We start from the raw sequence: 20,488 nt of genomic DNA on the forward strand, positions 1-20,488 counted from the left end.
GCAATCAGTACAAGGGCCCGGTTCGATACCTTCACTAACATAAATCCCTACAACATGAATCTGCAGCAAGTTGTGCTAAGCCTGGGCGTGTTTACAACGCTCCTACGCGATCGATGCTACGGCGATGAGGACACAGAACAGTGAGTCAACATCTCTTGCTTTACCTACTGATCTCCTTATAATCTCCTCCGCCACAGTGTTCACATCAAACTGCACGTGCCCGAAATCATCAACCGGCACGTCCACGTCAAAACCAAGTACATGCACGTGTACCATCCAAAAAAAGTCGTCCAGGAGATGCCACCAACGTTCGTTGATCAGCAACCGCTGGCGATGGATCACGCTGGCATGTGGATGCCTTCCGGTGCGCTACCCTCGGGCATGGTATCATCTCCCTCGGCGGCCCTTTCGTCAGCCTCTTCCTCCGCAATGGCAGCTGCGGCAGCCGCCTCCCTCTCCTCGATGGTGCAGGACAAACTGTCAACACAGCTCGCTCAGGAGCTGATGATGCGCTACCGCAACCTGGAAACGCCCACCGTCGGAGGAGGATCGAACGATCTGCGCGAGCCGGCCGATGCATCGGACTATCTGCGGGACTACTACCGGCAGCAGCGGAAGCTTTCCGATCAGCTGATGCTGCAGGAAGCGATGCAGTTGCCAAACTTTGCGCAAACCAAATACTTGTCCAGCATGGGATACAACTGGGACAAGTCGTTTGGCGTTAAGTCAGGCGATGCTGAACAGTCGACCTTGCTTGTGAAAAAGTCGAAAAAGAAGAAGGCTTACGGACATCTGTAGCGGGATGGTGGTGTACACTGCTGTTGGAGCAAGTTTTTGTTGAATTTTGTTTTTATCACTATTGTTATGCAATTTGTTGAATGCTTCTCTGTTATTTAAATAAATAATATGGTTTAAGAAAACTCTGACTAAAAACAATGTCCTTGAACATTTTAATCACATTAACTTTAATAAATATTCGGTATGTTTAGATAAACTATACAAGATAGCACTTGACATATTGATAACGTAAAGTAGAGATTAGGGTCTTAACAAATATTTGTTGTGTCATAAAAGGAGACATGCAAACTAAATTTCCTTCTATTTTGTCTCACTACCCTCAATACCCTCTCCGTTTCTTTTCATTTGCATTGTACCAACCTACTACTGCTGGCGGATGGCTTGTAACACATTCATAGTGGTATAAGACACATTATTTAACAAATTTATTTAATATCTTCAACATTAAAGTTCTTTAAAAAAAATACATGAGAGTCAAACACATCATTATTTTTGAGCACAAATTTGTGATGTACGAAATACTAAACACAAAATGCAAAACATCCTATGGCATATTTGAAGTAAAACAGCAATATTAGTCTCCCAATAATCATATTCCCAATAGTCCCCATAGTTCAGTATGATTGTAATGGTATTGACAGACTTCTATATGGCGTAACCGTCCTACGCAGACATGCCGGCCAATACTAATACAGGCTTTCGAGACTTTATGCAATACCACGCAACCAGATAGTCAGTCCTCGGTCGGGGGGACGATCCATTCTAGACTAGAATTTCTATTCTAGCGGGCATTTTGCTATGTCGTACGAGTTTAAGACTGTACCACGGGATCGCCCCTATTGAAAGATAATTCGTTTAAAATAATAATAAAATAATATCCATGCTGTCTCATCGAAACAAATACGCATAGAAAACATGTTCAATCTCGCGAATATGTAGATGGGGCCCATAATATATCAGAAACCTTAATATGTCATCTAAATAATCATTAACTTTTTATGAATGTCTGATAAAATGATTATTCCTTCAGATTCTAATATCAAATTCCGTATTTTCTGTATCTGTATTTTTATGATCAATTTAATAATAACTATAATTTTAAAATTCCATAGAGGAAAAATATATGTTTCTTTTCGCAGAACTATAGACAGTGGTAAATAAATAAATTCTATCTTTTATAACATGTCACTAAAAATCTTGTAAGAATATGATTTCGTTGATAAGATAAAGCTTCTCACACCCTCCTGAATAAAACATAAATAAAGCTCTTCACACCCGATTTAATTTAATTTACCACAAAAATGCGTCATAATAATTCAGTCCCTAAAACATTTCAACAATTAGCAACAGCTGATCGGCTACAGCAGCGGTTCGATGCACCCACTTCCAACCGGCTGATTGTCACGTTCAATCTCTTATGCAATTTTGCCCGCCACTTTGCACCGGTGCACCTGACCGTGGCGAGCCGGTACAGACCGTGGTGCATGCGTGCTACAGCGATCGCCGTATAACAAATGATCACACAGTGTCACGGTGAAGCATAAACTGTCCCAGCCCTGGAGCATGGTTTAAGTGAATGTCAATGACTACCGATCGGTTGTTACGGACTGGTAGGTTTATGCCTCACCTACCCCGTGGAAGGTCACGAACGCTGCATACCAAAGAAAGTTTCCCATTTTCCGAAACTCAATTCCTACCCGTGCTTTCGTCGAAACTTATCTTCAGTCCAATGTCTTAAATTTCTTCGCAAGTGTGACCATTGCTAACATAAATAATCACACCGATTTGCATGCTCAATGCACGAGTATAAATGCATCTGGCCGGTGCAACGGTGCACTCAAAGCATCTCGAGAAGTCGTCAAGATCGGGTCAAATCCGGAAGGTCGGCACACGAGCAAATCGTCACGATAAAAGCTGCCATCATGCAACGGTTTGTGGTAGGTAATGCAAAGTTTTCTTAACCCAACATTACTAACGGTCACACACTTTTGATATAGACATTCGCACTACTGGTTCTCATCGTGCTGTTCAATGCGGCGATCATCGAGTCCGCAATTGCTGGCGATCGGTTGGTTTTCCACGTGCCCATCAACTACAAAAACGTTCACATGACCAAGACGCGGGTCAAGCCGGTGCATCATCGGACGTTCCAAAAGACGGACTACAAGGTGCTTGGCTACAGCATGGACAGGCACGCTCATCAGATGGAGTCCATGTCTCCGATGGAGTATCTGGCAAAGATGCAGATTCTAAGGTAATGCAGCAGATAATTACATTAAAAATTATCTTCCTACTTGTACTAGCGCTTCTATCCCTTCTTCACTTCACAGAGGATGACTCTTGAGGAACACGCATGTCTATCGGATAAGCAGCGTGGGTGACGATTATGATTGAAGGCGACTCGCGCCCACATTTAGCAGCATTATAAGTGAAATTCCATGAATTCATACGTTTTTCTGTTACAATTTTGTAAGAAACTTCCTATCACTACTTGTCGAACAAATTGAAGTCACGAACGTTTTTGGGATGTAAAACAACTCCATCAGCCAGAGAGTTTGTGGAGTCCAACGAACGATTGATCCCTCGCAAATGATACTTTGTACTTTAATAACTGTTATTGTTAATCATACTTCTCTTAAAGATGTTGTGTTGTTGTTTTTCTTATTATTAAATGCATTTTTATGATATTCTTTTTGTACAATATAAAAAGGTAAAATAAATTTATTAGGTTCATAAAATCTATAAATCATCCATAAAGTAATGTAGTTAATACACTGAGATCGATCGCTCTAGGACAATTGTCAATGGTGTACATAAATTATTGCATACGTTTCATTGCATCGACCTACACGGCTACAGGTCACTGCACGGTACAAAAGTGTTAAAACACTCAATACATATCGCCTAACGCGAAACTTCCGGCCGGGCGCACCGGAAATTGATTTGAAGATCGTTGCGTATCGCACTCTCTCGAAACACACACGCACACAAACACATAAACACTTCAGTTGCAGAAAATGCTTCATGCCCACACCCGCTCGAGCTCATTCACCTTCCACCGATCAATTGGATCCCCATGTGCGTGCGTTGAAAACGCGTTACTAAACGATTATGTTATTTTGTGTTCATTTTGCAGTACGCTTCCCTCCGTCTACGACATGAAAAGCATGCCGGCTATGCTGCTATTCCGCCGTGCTTTCCCACTTCGATTGCACAAATACACACACACCAATACATGAGCATAGTTGCACTATCAAATCGATCCACTTACACGGCATTGTCACCGAGGATACGGTTGTTTTGTGCACCGCGGTGTGCATGTTGTGCTGTGGAAATTCTGCAGACTTCCTACGTGTCCTGCGAAGCGTGAAGTGCAGAAAAAAGCACACCACTTCCCGTCTACTTAGCTTACCACCCCTCTATGGCTCTGCACGCCGACATTCACGAGCCCGTTATACCTTCTCTCTTCGCGCATGCGATGTTTGATTTGGATGCACTTTTCTTAGCATCCCCATGGCACCAACCCGATCGTGCCGATCCGTGTTTGGGGTTTGGTTTGTTTTTCGCCTCCCGTTTCACTCTCACTACTTACTGGACGGTAGTTTTCCGCACGACAGTGGTGAAACATGCAACAGACAAAACAACAGCGCAAAAAAAACGCTCACTACCAACTAAAACACGAAATGAAAATGAGAGTTTCCAAGTAAAACGGCGGAAAGCGAAAGGAGCACAGGCTTGTCTTTACACTTATCGTGCATATCGATCGTGTCCCTATTGTTCATTAGCTGCCGTCTTTGGTGTTAATGTTAAACCCAACGTTAAATGAGTACATAGGTATTATGAATTAAAACTTAACTCAACGCAACACCATTGGACAGGAACCTGGGGGCAATGTGGTCACCTATGACAAATTCTAAAAAATGATAAATAGCAAATAATGTAAATTGTAAATCAACCGTTTTGATAATAAGCTGTGATCAGAATTAAGGTTTTTTGTCGAAAATGTAAGCATTCCATACAATTTTGTATCAATTTTTTGTTGTTTAAAAATGTTGTTTTAAAATGAGACTTGATCCTTCCTTCTAAAAAAACATCTAGGACTCCATCTAGCATGGGGCAAAATGGTCAGTTCCTGTTGACATAATAATACAGAATGTGTCTGACTGTTTTATTTGCACTTCTTCAATAAGAACATCGATTACTACTACCAACGCGTGAGTGTTTGATTTGTCTACTCAATAAAGATCAAATAAAAATATGTAAATGGTCCATTTTGCTCCAAGATCCCCTAACAATTTTAGTTTACATTTTATTTAATTCTAATTTTTAATTTCAGGAAAACGATTCGTCCAATAGGGATAAATGAACTGAATATGAAAAAATGATTTTATTTTTAAGTAAAATTCATCATTTTTGTGATGGGTATTCCGGATTTTTGTTGCATTTACCCATCACTACCACCCACTAACACCGCCAATCAGTTGTTTCCAATTCGTTACCCTTCCTCACGCAATTTTCAGCATTTTTGCTCCTCTTGTAACTCCACTCTGTGCGGACACTTCACACGCTAACGCTTGGTAAAGCGAACGGTACCACCACGGACAGGTACGGTACCACCCCACCGCCCCGCATTGGCACAGGCCCATTGCCTTTCGTTCGTACTTCGTACTTCCTTCCGTTTTTTTTTTGCGCTTTGTATCGTTGCGGTAGGTGTGAATTCTTCCTAAATACTGTGGCGAAACGTCACACCGGGCATTTACCCGCCCTTGGCGCAACGGCCAGAGTGGGGATAGTGCACGCACACGGCCGCGGCACGATAGAGGATCCCTGGCTGGTGTGAGGCCCGGCCTGTGCTGCACAGGCAGCCGACAATTAGCTAAGTTATAAATACACTACACACCCGACGCTTCCGAAGCAATCGCGTCTAGTCCGGTGAGTGTGCGGGATCAGGTTGGCCAGTTTAGCTGAGTTCAGCTGTTGCGGTACGTGAAGGCTTAAATGCAGTTAGCGCTTTTCAAAATGATAGGCAGCAACCGGAGAACGGTAAGTGTAGCGGCTGGAGACCGCCCGGGTTAACGTGCAAGTGATCTGCAGTGATCTGGTTCTAAATTGGAAGTTAATCTCGTTTCCTTTCGTGTGATTACAGTGCAGTATACACGTTCTGTTGCTGTTAGTTCTTCTGCTGTCGGTGGTTCTCGCTGGGGGCAGTCGGGTGAGGTAAGCATTGAGTGTTCTGTGTGCATTCAGCTTCAGCTTCAGCTAATCATGCAATTTGTGTGCGTGCGTTTTTCCCGCTAGATCAAAGAAGCACCGAACATCCCGCGGTACATCCCACGCCGCACGTTGGCAATCGAGAGCATCGACTGATGGCACTTCGAACGCTATCCACGAGCTTGCCGCCAAACCGGCCCCCTTCTCCAAAGCCCATTCGGGCGGCAACCCCAGCGGAGGGCCAAAGAAGCGGTCCTACTACGTGCCGGCGGTAACGAACCTGGAAAACTTCATCAACAACATCAAGACCGGTATCGGTGCGTCTAAGCTGGCGCACGCCGTGAACGGTGTGACCGGAGCAATCCAGCAAGCCGTCTCCATGCCGGGCCACGGACCAATCAACCTGCTCGGCAGTCATCGTCCGGTAGCGGGCATACACAATGCCGCCGGGTACTACTCGAACGCGAACGAGCTGCGGTACGGGCAGCCGTTCACCAAACAGGGCCCCTCTCACTTCAAGTCGGCCTCCGTCGGCTACGGCGGGAAAAGAAGGCGATCGCGGGTGGAAAGCGCGGCCGCCATTCATCGACGGCCTCACCGCCCGGCAAGTACGATTCGCTCATGTCCGATTTGGGCATTTCGGGGTACAAGCACTTCGAGAACGCGGTGATCCGCGACTTGGAGCGACGGGAGGAGCTCAAGGTGGAAGCCACCATACACACGCTCTTCCCGGACGCAGCCGATGACGATTGGCGGCCGATCGCATCAATCAAAAAGGCACCACTGCCGGTGCGTGCTACCGCGCCAGAGCTGTCCGAGTCGAAGATCGTTAACGCGCTGGCGCCTGTGCCGGCGGAAAAGCAGCGCCCTCTGGATGCGGCATCCACGCGCACTGCGAAACCGAAGCTGCCGGGAACGGGGACAAGTTCGGCTGGCCGCTACGGGCTGACAAGCACTTCCGCACCAAGCCCGAAGGCAACGAGCGCACCGACCCAGAAGCATCGCTCTAAAGCGGCCTCCCTGGGCAAGGAAAAGCGACCGAAGGAGCGGGTAAAGTGTTGGAACTGTGCCACCGCCACCTCTACCACCGTCGCCGTACGGCCGGTGTCGATCACACACCCAACACCGGCCAGACTACCGGCGACGGCGGGCGGCCAGTCGCAACGGTTCGGCCCGACGTACGATGCGACAATGTTCTACGGCAACAATGGAAAGGCTCCGGCAGCCGTCGCACAGTCGTACAGCAACGTCGAGATGCAATACAACCGTACCCACGCTCCTCCGTTTGCCGTGGCGGGCCCGTGGACGCAGGTCACTGCCGGCAGCACGGCCGAACTCAGCACCCAGTCCGCCCCACCCGTCACCACCTTTGCCGCACTGGCGGAAACGGTTCCCCACAGCGCTGGAGGGCTGAACGGTCTGACCAGCCCATATGCGGGCGTGAAGAAGAGCTACGCGAAGGGTCCCAAACCGTACGCGCCAGCGACGTCCTACCTGGGACACAGTGATGCGACCACGGTTGCTTCGACCACCACTCACAAACCGACTGGCGGCTCGCAAGGGACGAAGGGTACGACCAAGAAACGAACGACCGGCCACCATCGGGCGGTCGACAAGCACGGCGACAGTGCCGTTGCCGGGTCGAGCAAAAGCGAGCTGCGGGTGAAGAAAAAGTTCGACCCCAAGTACAGCCGGAACCGGGGCACGATCAAGTTTAAGGATGCGCTGGAGAAAAACCCGGACCAGATCTACCGGTAGGGCGGATATCGACGCAATGGAGAGAGAGTGAGAGAGCGCAGGAAAACCGCAACAGTAATTTTGTTTGTGTTGGGCGATAGTAGTCGCCCTGGTGCGTCAGGAGGCTAAAGCATGGAGGAAGCTGTGACGTGCAGGAGGAGGGGCGGTGCACGATGGCTTTAGTTATTATTTAATTTGGGCACAGCTTGTGCACATGTTGCTTATTTATACACACGGTAGAATATGTAAGGCTGTTAAACCAAAGTACGATTGCAAGCGAAAGTTTCGTAAAGATCGCACCAGTGTGTGGGGTCGTGACGCTTTTCTGGCTACTGTAAGTAGCCGTTGTTCTCTGTTAATGATTTTCATCCTCCTCAGTAATTTACTGCTGTAATTCGCGCCTCTTCTGTTCACTTTCCACAACAAACTTTCTTAGATGCTTAAAAAATAAATCAATTGTTATGTAGTATGCTTTGTGCGTGTTGTTTATTATTGTATATAATTGTATTTTTTTTTCAAAAAGAGAATGCTGATTATGACTAAATATTGAAGAGCTTTTACAATTATTTGGTAAATTATTACTAAAATTAAAATATATCTCCTTTTTCAGCGAACAATAACATGCAAGGGGATAAGTATCATAGATGTTATAGATGTTTGACAACTACTTTTAGACGGTTGAATCATGTATATTTCGGTTCATATATAGTATATTTATAGTATGTTTGCTAAATCTCATACATTCCTTTATATGCGATGAACTCAAGGCTTAAGAGTAGGTAAAGACGGACACCTTAAGGAAAATAATTAAAAAAAAAACTTTGGATGTATAAATACAGCGACCATGAAAACGTGCATACATTATCTTGCACTCATATTTTATCAGAAAATATGTTGAAACTTTTTTTTCGTGTAGTTTTGAAATGTTCGAGTAAGACAGACACCTGATATAGGAAAGATGGACACCATGAAGTGTAAGATGGACCTGTAGAAAACGTTGGAAATTGAAGTGGTTTATAGTATTTTAACTTATCATATTGTTTTCCATGTCCTGGTATGTACAAAACCAATTCTTTGCCAATTGCAACGACAGTCGTGAATTTAGGAACTGCAAGCCGCCGCTTCTAACATATCGTAGAATGCAGAATCTAAGGCATTATTAAAATATCGGGCACTAACAGCGGATCTTGCTCCAGCATACAGAACAAAAGTGTAGAACTTCCCCTTAGGAAAGTACTCCACGGAAAGTCCAAGACTCGAGCATGTTTGAGGGATTTGTTAATAGGTTAAGCCATTTTTTCCACTATGTCAAAATTCAACTTTTTGATATGTGTAATTCCATACAACCTCTCGTCAACTCTCATCATCTAACGATGTCATATCAATGCCTCTTCTTTTGATTGATTAAAAGTCGTGACAAGATATTGCATTTCGTGATGTGCCTTAACAGCATCGAGCAATTAATGGCTGCTATTTTGACCGGTATGCCGTTTCACGCATATTTCCATGTTTTCTCTAGTTGCTGGATGGTGTATATCTTCCGAATATCTTTATTTAAAGGTATTTGATGGAATAGGCACAAATGTATATAAGAAGCAAAACAAATCCTCGTATTCGGTGTCGATCTTTCCCTCTCGACAAAGTGTCAGTCTTTACCTCTTTGGTGTCAGGATGCTTAAACCATAAGAAAACAAGATTTTTTATTGCTTTCATTCTGGTTTTTTGCCAGTTTTTTGCTTAATAATCACGACAACTCAAACATGTGATAAAGCTTACAAAAATATAAATCATAAAAGTTACAGAGCATATGTTCCGCAAGTGTCAAATTAGATCCACAAGGAACCGCACGATTGAAAATTAACTAATTTTGAATTTATCTTTTGTGCTTGAATTTAACTAATTTTGCACGCATTACGCCAAAATGTTCTCAAATGTGTTGTTTTACTTTCAGTTTGGGTACTGCATTGTTAAATTATTCGAATTATTACTTTTATTATGTATTTATGAGAAATGTCTATCTTACCCTCAGTATAGAAAATCCCATCTGCTTCAAGATCCTGTATAGTACCTCCGACATACATGTATGCATCCGACCACATATGCTTCTTCTTCTTCATTGGCACAAGAACCGTTGTCGGTCAAGGCCTGCCTGTACCCACTAGTGAAGTGAGCTAGGCTTTCAGTGACCCCAGACCACATATGCATCCTTTTCAAATCTGACGAAATGAACTTCACTACGTTAAATAGAAAGAACTATCTTTCTCCCGCAAAATCAAGGATCACTCTGTCCGTAAATTTCTTTTTAAACTCTCTAACCAAGATGACATGATTGCCTTTACCATTATGTTTGGGAATTGGGAATACGAATAGATTTGTGTTCAAATAGCGTATTAACCGAGTCCCCAACAATCGCTAGGATCGTAAAGTGCCATTGAAAGCATTAGAGGAATAGGAATAGCTGTAGACTGTTGCAGATTGTCTACATCCATGTGATCTTTCAAAATGTGTCAATAATCTTTGGGAAAAGGAATTAAGAGTGTATTATTTTTAGTTATACTATCTTTTATCATGCTGTTATCAAAATAGCTTTGATTTTAGTATTTGATTGATTTAATTTGTTACCATTACGATAATGAAGCATTATAAAATGAATACAGCATTTTATTTTTAACAGTGAAATCGTTCTCACGTAAGCGCAGCCGCTTCCACACGCGCTAATATCACTAACTTACTGATTATAATTTCCACCCCGGGTACCGCATTAGCTATGCTAATTATTCCATTTGTAGTGCGCCTACTGTCATTGATCTTCATCATGCTTACCGGTGCACGCTAATTACACATGCTACATACAGCCACTCAACTACCCCGCGAACTTTCATTGTCCTTCTTTCTGCTTGTTACATCATCGCAGCCTAGCCATTTCTCACAGCAAACTGTCAGCCCTCCGCCAGCGCCGCGGCCAGTGCAATAAATAAAACACTTGGAGAAAGAAACGAATCACACCAACCGACCCACTTTATGTCGCACGGTTATGATGATTTCGTCGACGTGAGCATGTCAGTGATGTGTTGTTGATGTTTTTTTTGTGGTCTCTATCTTGTCAACTCAAATACCTGTCACTTGTCCGGGATTGTCCGGTCCGGAATAGACGGTCGCCCAGCTCACGTAGCATCGTTAGGAGTCGTAGCGGTGTGTGTATGTGTGCAGAGAAATACAAACTGTTGAACCAGTTTTTCGCCACCGTACTTTTCCGCGTGAAATAACAACTACGGGGAGGCAATCTTAAACTGGAGTAGATTTTGTACAGGTTGACTCACCGGACACCACAACCTTCACCTTTTGCGGAAAAAGCCAGTCTCCGACTGTAAAATGACATAAATTGTCAATGCTGGCATTGCGATACGGGTTTGTTACGCTTTTGTGCGTTAATTCGTATACCATGCGCTATAATGTAAACTAGCAACATTATATTGTTCAGTACAATCGGATACTTCACATTATTTACATGAGAAGCACTAAACAGCATGCCGGCGTGTACTACAAATCACTCGCTCCTAAACAACCTCCCAACCAGTGTTTTTTTTACTATAATTGTAGATTACAAACAAACAAAAAACACGGTCCAAAGCATTTCCTCTTAAGTTCAGCGCTAGCTAAAAAATGTATACTACAATTGGTTGAAAATTACATACAATTGACAATACTGAAACCGAAGATGGCGCTCGGGTCAAATTCGGACATGAGCACTTTTTTCAGCCCATCTCTAATCATGCATTTTCGCTGTGCTTTACGTAATAACCCACCCCCTTGCCACAATCAACAGGAGCGAGAGGATTTTTCGTTTATTTGCAACGGCGTGCAGCAACGAGTTCACCAGTATCAGGTAGTATGCGTAAGCTGGGAGGCTAATGAGGGGCATGAGTGAGACGCCGTGTGCAAGCGTTTGATAGTGAAAGTGTGTGCCACCGCACACAGCTGCCAATGATTTCCTCCATTGAGCGTGGTTTTCAAGTGGAAAATTGAAGACGAAGCTCTCCTATGCGTGTGTCCGTGTGTGTGTGGGATAGAGCAAACAACAATGCACGAAAAGCCAAACAAAACTGAACGAGCAAACACTTTTGTAGCCTTTTTGTATTGATTTACGTGCATTACCTATTTTACGATATGTTTTAAAACGTAAAGGTAGTGTCATGTGCTTCTAGCTGTGCTATAGCTTTCCTGCACTAATCTTACCCAGATAACAAAGCTGGCTGCTACTATCTGACGCGCAACAAAACAGCAACAATGAACTCTAAACTACAATCTCGGCACATTCAAATGCCCACACTCGTAGCTTCAACAATGTGCAAAACAGAAAGAAAGAATAACAATAACATAGTTTTATCATTATGCAAGCGCAAGGAAGCCTGCTCCTCAGCCGAAAACAGTAGCAGAAATGCATGGTTGGGCTTTTCCTTTCGCTTTTCGGCCTCTTTCCGAGCCGAGTCGCCTTCCACCGTAGTTTAAGCGTTTGATCGCGGCACACGATGCTGGCTTACCGCTGCACGGTGCTTAGTGATCACAGTGCATTGCGGAAACGGAAATTAATCACAACGGAATCTTGCACCGGCTTATTATTTCCCATTTTCAGTATGAAAGAGAGATGGAGAGAAAGAGAAACAGTCATGGGTTGGTACAGAGGCAAGCAAAGTAACAACAAAAAAACGACAGAAGGAAGGAACCCATGATAACGAACCTGATTTTCTAAGATGTGGCGGGGAAACAAAATGTGTACATCGATCGTACTTATTCGATCGAGTGTGCTTGCAGGCAAGTGAAAAGTGGTAATTCGTAACCTAGTAAACGGTACAAACGAGTTCCGTCGGTTCGGTGTGATGGGCGCGAGAAGAGATGGATATACTGCCTAATAACGGTTTAAAAGAAAATAAAGGCGTAATAATATTTCATCGACAAGGAATTTATGTTTTGACTACGTAAATTGTAAGAATCAACTTAAAAATCATTATTTGTTTTTACAACATAACATTCCATAAAAATAGTAATGTTTCATTTGTGCCGCGGTCAAAAGACTTCAACGTTCACAAAAGCGACGAACCCGTCATTTTACCTTTTCCCAAACAAAACCCAAAACAAACCACTAGAATGCGCCACAAGCAGCATGTAATGAAATGTGTAAACAAAACCGTTACCATACTGCTTAACAAATTGTTTAGTTCAGATCGATAGCTGCATTGAGCCACATTCCCGCACCAAACATTGGAAAAGCACGAATAATATTATCGCTTTCCAAGTGTCTCTGCCCAAAAGGGCGCACAACCCGTGCGTAATGATGTGCGAAGATACACATCGCATCACAAACACACACACACACACACGCACAGCCAACACACAGCATTCGGTTACGAAATCGGACGGATAATGATGGTCCGCGCGAAAGCACTCTCCCGCTTTCGATGAGCGCAAGCACTGTGACCGGACTTGGTATTTTCGGTATGCAAAGCAACGCACCGTGAAGCAAACAACATCCACCACAGAAGACAATTAAAACAACAGAATTAACCGACAGCCCGGTCGGGCGCTCCTTATCTCGGGCTGCTGATGACGAACCTAGCCAATCCTCCGGAGGACACGTTCGCGCGAAACGGGGCGGGCGCCGTAATTGGTTACGTTTCCACGCGTGTTACGACGTGATTTTCACACCAAAATGCTGGGTGATGAACTGTGCCGCCCTGTTGGAGCGGTGCTATTCATCAACGGCTGATAAAATATTTGTTCGTAACCGGAAGGGACACAGCCCATCACACACATCGGCTTTCACGCGGATCGGACGCCAGACAGTTGGCAGATGGGATGTTGCGATGGTTGATGAAAAGGGAACAGAATTCAATTATCGCAGCTTATCACAGGATGAGGATAGCAAAACCGCGGGATGTGCGAATCGATAAAGAAGCGCGATTTTCATTAAAGTAAAGGGAAATTCGATGGAAAGGCCTTTTAAAACCACACGCACACACTCAAATGCACACACGTGCAGACAGGCACGACTGTGGAAAGTGTTCCAGTATGTTCGATTACGATAAAGCATGTTTTCCACAAACCAAACACCCCGGCCATCACGGAACCGGCATTTGAACGAGTTTAATGCCGAACGCCTTTTTTGACATCTTGCCTAATCTCGGGCAGTGGGAACAAGTTTCTATGGTGCATCGTGGTGGAATTGGAGCAGGAGAAAAGGTAACCCTACGGGCTAGGATTATGTATTTCAGATCGTACAAGCTGGGCTGGTTGGCGGGATAAGGGGAAAACCGATTACTTAAACGTACGCAAATTTAGTACCGGTTTAGGATGAAAGATTTTCGGAGCACGGTTGCTAAACAAGCTTGCCAACGATCTTAATTTTAGTTATTTATCAATTATTTCATATGAGAAAGGTAAGAATTGTATTAATAATAGTAATAATAATTGTAATAATAATAATAATTATTATTAATTAATATTATTATCGTCATTCTCGTTATTATCGTTATTATAATTAATAATAATAATAATAATAATAATAATAATAATAATAATAATAATAATAATAATAATAATAATAATAATAATAATAATAATAATAATAATAATAATAATAATAATAATAATAATAATAATAATAATAATAATAATAATAATAATAATAATAATAATAATAATAATAATAATAATAATAATAATAATAATAATAATAATAATAATAATAACAATAATAATAATAACAATAATAATAATAATAACGATTAAAAAGAAGTTGAATTACTGAAAACTTACTAAAATTACTGAAATAATGTCATGAAGAATAATAAAAGGAAATATTAAAAAGAGTGTTAAAACACAAATCGCAGTAAATTATATACGTACAGCAAATATTAACCAATAGGATCATGTAAATCTCATTGAACAACTGATCCAATGATCTTACAGTCTAAAATTAAAAAATATAAAAAAATTAAAAATATTTAGAAGACAATGTTTCAGACAAACTAACTTTCTGACAAGTGAGATAAACTTTGATAGTCTTTTTGGGGTCAAGATATGGGTAAAATAAACAAGATAATTAAGGACGACGTATACGGTACAAAGGATAACATTATTAAGCCATTTAGTCGGCATTTGACGTTCGAAAGCTCTACGTTCGCAAACCGTTTACTATCCATTGTATCTATAAACCATAGTTCAGTATAGGAGCAAATGGTTCTCTCGTTTACATTTTACAGTTACTTATCCTACTTAGTCCATTATTTATGCAAAAAACACCATTGATTGAAGGGTATTCGACACTCGACGTTCGGATATCAGTTTCCAATTAAGTCTTCTTAGCACTATTTCGACCCCATACAACATATCGGTTAATCGCCACTTTTCGCACATCCATTACTTCCGAGGCGCCTCTGTTAGCGTCTGTCCAATCCAACCGTGCAATAATGGGAAGATTAAAAAACACATAATCCCCCAAACAGTTTGAATGCTAAGCTCCATCAACAAGCCTGGCCGAGCGGTTTCGGAGGTCACAACGTACCGATCGTACGGTCGGCTCTTTTTGCGATCATCACCGCTGCGTTTGCGCTGCGATCATTTTCTTTTCTCGGCCTTTCCTCCAGCAGGAGGGAACCTTTCACCCCTTGTCTCACGCGCTTCTGCCCACTGATCTCGCGGGGTACGCGCGGTTTGCTTTCGCGCTTGTTACGACGAGCTCCACTCGAAACCGGAAGGGAGGGCGAAATCAACATTATGTTTGGGCTCGCCGGTTTCTGCTACGATGGGTGGGCTATGAATTTCGGTGTACCCCTATGCCATGCATCTATTGCGCGAATGAGCACAAAAATGGAAATCAAACCCGGCAGAAGGAAAGAATCCGATAGAGTGATTGTGAGAGAGAAGGAGAGAGAGAAAGAGAGAGAGAGAGAGATAAAGATAGAGGGAGAGAGATTGCAGCTGGCAAGCACCGATCGCGACAGTAGCGCTGGAGATAACGTTGGATTTTGTTTATCTTTCGCCCTCCCACCGCTCAACCAACCGTACCCCACCCCACCGACCGTGTAGCCGGGCGGATAGGATGAATGGATGGACAGGAAAACGGAGGGGCTGTCCCGCTCGCGAGGCCACCGTCCCATACCCAACCACCCGTGCGGGACGCGTGTGGACAGGCTTCAATCAGCCACCATAAGCATCGAGCTACACTCGATGTACCGTGCAGTCGGCTGGCTTTGCCACCACCAGCCGACCCGGCCACTCCCGCGGCGTTGCAGGGCGTGGGGTGGGCACCGGCAGCATCGCAGCATTTCTCGCTGCCGATAGATAGATATTTAAAGATCGGTCGGTTTCAAAAACTGACCATAACTACCGCGATCAGCTGCGAGCACAAGCACGACACACCGCACACAGTGCAGGACCGAACCGGAACGGAAGACCGAACCGAACTCCAGTGCACCTTCAGCGATTACTTCTGACGGATACTCGCGATTTCAGTGTTGTGTTCAGTGTGGATTTGCAGTAGAAGTGCTTTAGCAGTGGAATTCATTTTACGACTAATTTCATTTCGTTTCGTAGTACGCAAGCCAACCCTATTGCAAATATACATCATGAAAATGGCATCGAAAATTGTAAGTTACGGCGCCCGGTTAAGGTTCCCATTGTAGTGCCAATAATTGTTGTAATAAGTGAAAAGGATAGTGCATCTGAGGACATTAAATGGTGGAAAATGAACTTTAAACATCGATCGTCCAAAGGGACAAAGCGCAAGTGTGCATGGAGAGTGACATACAATCATTTGTGTGGATATTGTGAACTATTGATGCAATTTTACATCTAAATTCAATTACTCAACCACCTGGACAATCACGCACCCCAGAGAACATACGTTTTGGTGTAGCTTTAAGTGCATCCTTAAGTGTATCCTGAAAACCCCAGCATTTGATAATTCAACACTAACACTAAAGTTGCACTACTGCTCTGCTTCTTTCGGACAGGTATTTGCCCTAGTATTCATCATGGCCATGGTTGTGTCTGCCTTTAACGCACTGCCCGTTCCGGATCACGCCAAGTGAGTATGCACGTGATCTGCGTAACACCGCGCGTACTAATCGATGGAGCTTTTCGTGTTTCCATACGTATTGTCCACAGGATTCGCATCCACGTGCCGATTAAGCATCACACCCATCTGCATACGAAAACCGTAGTCAAAACGGTACATGTGGGCATCCCGGTGAAGAACGTCAAGCCGCACGAAGAGGAACACGGTTGGGAGTATGGTAAGAAGAAGAAGGGCGCCTCCAGCTATCTGTCCTACATCTAAACAGCGGCAACGATAGCACACCCATCGAATGTGCGTGTGCACTTTAGGCGTTTCGAACCAAAAAATAGAATTATTAATAAATTGTAGGTACTAATAGGTGAAACAGTTTTGTTTCGTGATATAATCAATGAAAGAAAAGCGTAATATTTTAGGTACTGGTAGGTATCAAAAAACAAAATTTAGTAAAATTTGGAATGGGATTAAAGATTGGATGCTATTTTTTGGATTGATTTTTATCCAGTTTTGGACATTATTTTTGAGAATTTTGGTTTCGAGATTTCCGAGACAAAGACTACATGAGAATGTGGTTCCGCTGTTGGCTCATAGAAATTGAAGCTGAGAAATTATTCAGCCTCAACACCACTGAAATATGGACCTTTTTTTTCAAATAATACGAAACTCTCCAAAACGTGTTCGTGATGAGAATGCTTAGAAGAGAAGTTGGCACCATATCTGTAACAGGACTGTAAAGGAAGTGCAATAAATAGTAACGAGCTGTATGAGCTGTCTGGCTGTCTAACCAATTCGCATTGCATGGGAAAACCCTAGCCCAATGGCACATGCTGCGGTGAAAAGATGCCGTGCACAAGTTCTGTTTAAGAGTTAACAGACAACGGAGGTTTCGGACTATTCTCCAGGAAGCTTAGACCACCAAGGTGATATAGCATCTGAGGAATAAAAAAGTAATCACATGGTCAACCCTTCCTACGGAGAGAAGCGAACGTAGCGAAGGATCAAAATAGCAGTAAAAATCACGATAAAAAAGCAATAGCAACAACGGAGAATACGTTCCGTATAGGGATCGATCAGCATCCGCCCTTACAAGAATCATAGTGAAGAAGAGCAGAAAGTGAGCTTGATCTGAATAATAAAAGCGTACTTACCGCTAAAGACTGTTATCCCTTGTCTGTTATCTTGTTGTTACAGATTGTATCAGATGAAGAACCAGTAGACAATATGCCTTCATAAGTTCACGGATTGTTGCTTCCGGTCGTTATGCCAAACTCCTTCATAACAACAGGCTCAGTTTGTTCAATATTTATGAGTTCTATTAAAAGGTTTAATTGCTAAAACACCAAAGTCGGTTATTGGATGAGAACTATGAACACAATCACTTAACCAAGGAGGCAGTTCGAATTCAATAGTAACACAATTTCTACCTTAACCAAATCCCAACCGATTTCTGCAATTCGTTATCTAGAGTATAAAAAACACACCTTTTATAATATAAACCACGCAAATCAGTTAATTTTTTCACTCACCCTATGTTTTGCGCCAAAAGTTGGTTGTTTGTTTCTGATGTTTACTTCACTCAGTTGTCACACCAAAATCCAATATGGCGAATGAGGGAAACCCCGCTGTTGACCCGACCTGCCAGATGCCGTCTCGTTCGTGCCATATCTGCAAATCCAGCTGGCGGTGGTGTTGTATTTTTGTTGATAGCAAGTGAAAAAAAGACCTGTGTTTACGGACTTTGCTTTGTCCCTAGCCATGGAGGAAGTGACGCCAAGATCTAACGAACACTGGAAGCGGGTAAATTGCCTAAATATCGATATCTTTCTTGTCGCACCCCTGCACCCTTGCCGTACGCAGCGGTTTTGGGGAGGGCAGCATTCTACCCCCTATCTATCTACGTCGTTCTTTATCAGCGATAAAAAATGTAATTTGTACACATTGTTGATATGATTCATGTTCCAACTGGGCTGTGTAGGACCGTTTCGTTAAAGGCTAGACTGATCTTATGCAAAACGTGCAATCTCATACACAAAGTGCCGTGATTCCACAGAGTATCTGTGCTTTGTAATTGTTGCGGTGTTGCTCGTTGGTGACAAGAAACCTTTCAAATGCATCTCACCGCAGGTGGGAATGACTTGCAGTGTAGCTGGAACATACTTCTGGAAAAGCATTACACTACACGTTGCTCCCGATTCATTTCAACCTGCTACCTTTGCAGGGGAGCATTTTTACGGCTGGGTGTAATCTAGAACCTTCTGTTTGTTTCATTTGCAGGCTTATCTTGGACCGCTGCCGGATGAGTTTTTGCGTGTTACGACAGCGCAAGACATTCAGGAGGTATCGGACAGGCAGGCCGCACTTGCCCTTCAAAGTTACCACAATACGTACACGCCCCATATGGTAAGTACGCCCATACACACCCGCACACGAATGTTCACACAGTACTCAAATTGTTCCTCATTTCTCGCACTCCACCATCCACCGTAGGCGCCGAACTTTGTCGGACGCCTGAGCATCACCATCGCGCAGGCGAAGCTGGTGAAAAACTACGGCATCACCCGGATGGATCCGTACGTGCGTCTGCGGGTGGGCCACTTTGTGTACGAAACGCAGACGGCACCGAACGGTGGTCGCAATCCACGCTGGAATCGGGTCATACACTGTCAGCTGCCGGCCGGCGTCGACACGATTGCGCTCGAGATCTACGACGAGTGTAACTTTTCGATGGACGAGTTGATTGCCTGGGCCGAAATTCGTATCCCCCAGTCGGTGCTGAGGGGCGAAACACACGAAGACTGGTATCCGCTGAGCGGTAAGCAGGGCGAAGGGCTGGAAGGTAGCCTCGACATGGTGATGAGCTTTAATGTAAGTAGCAGGGAAAGCGAGAAGATTTCATGCATCAGCTTCGAGCTCATTGGATCTTTTTTTCCCCCTTTCCAGAACATGGTCGTCCAACCGCGCATGATACAGACCAATGCACCGGTCGTATTGGTACCGAATGTGGCCACCGGTACTCCGATGCCCGTGTTCGTTGCACCGAACCAGCCGCAGGTAGCCCGGCCACCGCCTCCAGTGCTGACGGACGACGATCTGACGCGCATACACGAGATGTTCCCGCAGGTCGACAAGGAAGTGATCAAATCGGTCGCCGTGGCCAACAATCAAGACCGCGATGCAGTGATTAATGCCCTGCTGCAGATGAGCAGCTAGATTGCTCGGAACGCTAGGGGAATGGAGAGTGAGTGGGGCCGTGTTCGGAGGAATATGATGGTGCGCTTATTATCGGGCAGGAGGCATTTTCAGTGGCGCCGCGTGAGCAAGTTTATTGAACCTTCCAATATATTTTTGTTGTTTATGTTAATATTTACGAGCGCTTCTAACTGTATTTAATAAATTTACGCTAGACTTACACCTTCCAATGGAAATTTGTGTTTCATTGCTTTATGATCCCACAGGCGAATGTCAGCCAAAAGGCCCCAAAGCCTCTATAAAAATAATTAAAAAATAAATTAAAAATGCTGTATGTTAAATGGATAACAGCAAGAAAGCGTTTGAATAAAATGTGGTTCACGATTTACGTTTCAAAGCTAAATGTCGCTTTCGACATTTGTAGCGTTCCGTGTAGAAAAGCTGTCACACCTTTTGCGCTCATTATACGTCACCTTAAGT

General features: G+C 43.7%; 3 protein-coding genes across 3 annotated transcripts; all 3 read left to right on the plus strand.

The window, feature by feature from the left end:
- Positions 1-894, plus strand: LOC120896193. Its single transcript, XM_040300154.1, has 2 exons — positions 1-140; positions 198-894. The coding sequence occupies exons 1-2, from the start codon at positions 55-57 to the stop codon at positions 796-798; spliced, it is 687 nt and encodes a 228-aa protein (XP_040156088.1). The 5' UTR covers positions 1-54; the 3' UTR covers positions 799-894.
- Positions 895-16,134: 15,240 nt separating this feature from the next.
- LOC120895550 lies at positions 16,135-17,186 on the plus strand. Its single transcript, XM_040299037.1, has 3 exons — positions 16,135-16,391; positions 16,758-16,831; positions 16,912-17,186. The coding sequence occupies exons 1-3, from the start codon at positions 16,371-16,373 to the stop codon at positions 17,081-17,083; spliced, it is 267 nt and encodes an 88-aa protein (XP_040154971.1). The 5' UTR covers positions 16,135-16,370; the 3' UTR covers positions 17,084-17,186.
- Positions 17,187-18,460: 1,274 nt separating this feature from the next.
- On the plus strand, positions 18,461-20,244 carry LOC120896802 (toll-interacting protein-like). Its single transcript, XM_040301253.1, has 4 exons — positions 18,461-18,616; positions 19,094-19,219; positions 19,307-19,684; positions 19,760-20,244. The coding sequence occupies exons 1-4, from the start codon at positions 18,575-18,577 to the stop codon at positions 20,027-20,029; spliced, it is 816 nt and encodes a 271-aa protein (XP_040157187.1). The 5' UTR covers positions 18,461-18,574; the 3' UTR covers positions 20,030-20,244.
- The last annotated feature ends 244 nt before the right edge of the window (positions 20,245-20,488 follow it).

Source organism: Anopheles arabiensis, chromosome 2 (genome assembly GCF_016920715.1).
Source record: "Anopheles arabiensis isolate DONGOLA chromosome 2, AaraD3, whole genome shotgun sequence".
NCBI classification, from domain to species: Eukaryota; Metazoa; Arthropoda; class Insecta; order Diptera; family Culicidae; genus Anopheles; species Anopheles arabiensis.

Bases quoted from the DNA above. Each gene is read 5' to 3' on its own strand.
- LOC120896193 (XM_040300154.1), top strand. From the start codon at position 55: ATGAATCTGCAGCAAGTTGTGCTAAGCCTGGGCGTGTTTACAACGCTC. The intron at 141-197 runs GTGAGTCAACAT...CCTCCGCCACAG, and splicing joins GGCGATGAGGACACAGAACA to TGTTCACATCAAACTGCACG.
- LOC120895550 (XM_040299037.1), top strand. From the start codon at position 16,371: ATGAAAATGGCATCGAAAATT. The intron at 16,392-16,757 runs GTAAGTTACGGC...TCTTTCGGACAG, and splicing joins TGAAAATGGCATCGAAAATT to GTATTTGCCCTAGTATTCAT. The intron at 16,832-16,911 runs GTGAGTATGCAC...TATTGTCCACAG, and splicing joins CCCGTTCCGGATCACGCCAA to GATTCGCATCCACGTGCCGA.
- LOC120896802 (XM_040301253.1), top strand. From the start codon at position 18,575: ATGGAGGAAGTGACGCCAAGATCTAACGAACACTGGAAGCGG. The intron at 19,220-19,306 runs GTAAGTACGCCC...CATCCACCGTAG, and splicing joins ATACGTACACGCCCCATATG to GCGCCGAACTTTGTCGGACG. The intron at 19,685-19,759 runs GTAAGTAGCAGG...CCCCCTTTCCAG, and splicing joins ACATGGTGATGAGCTTTAAT to AACATGGTCGTCCAACCGCG.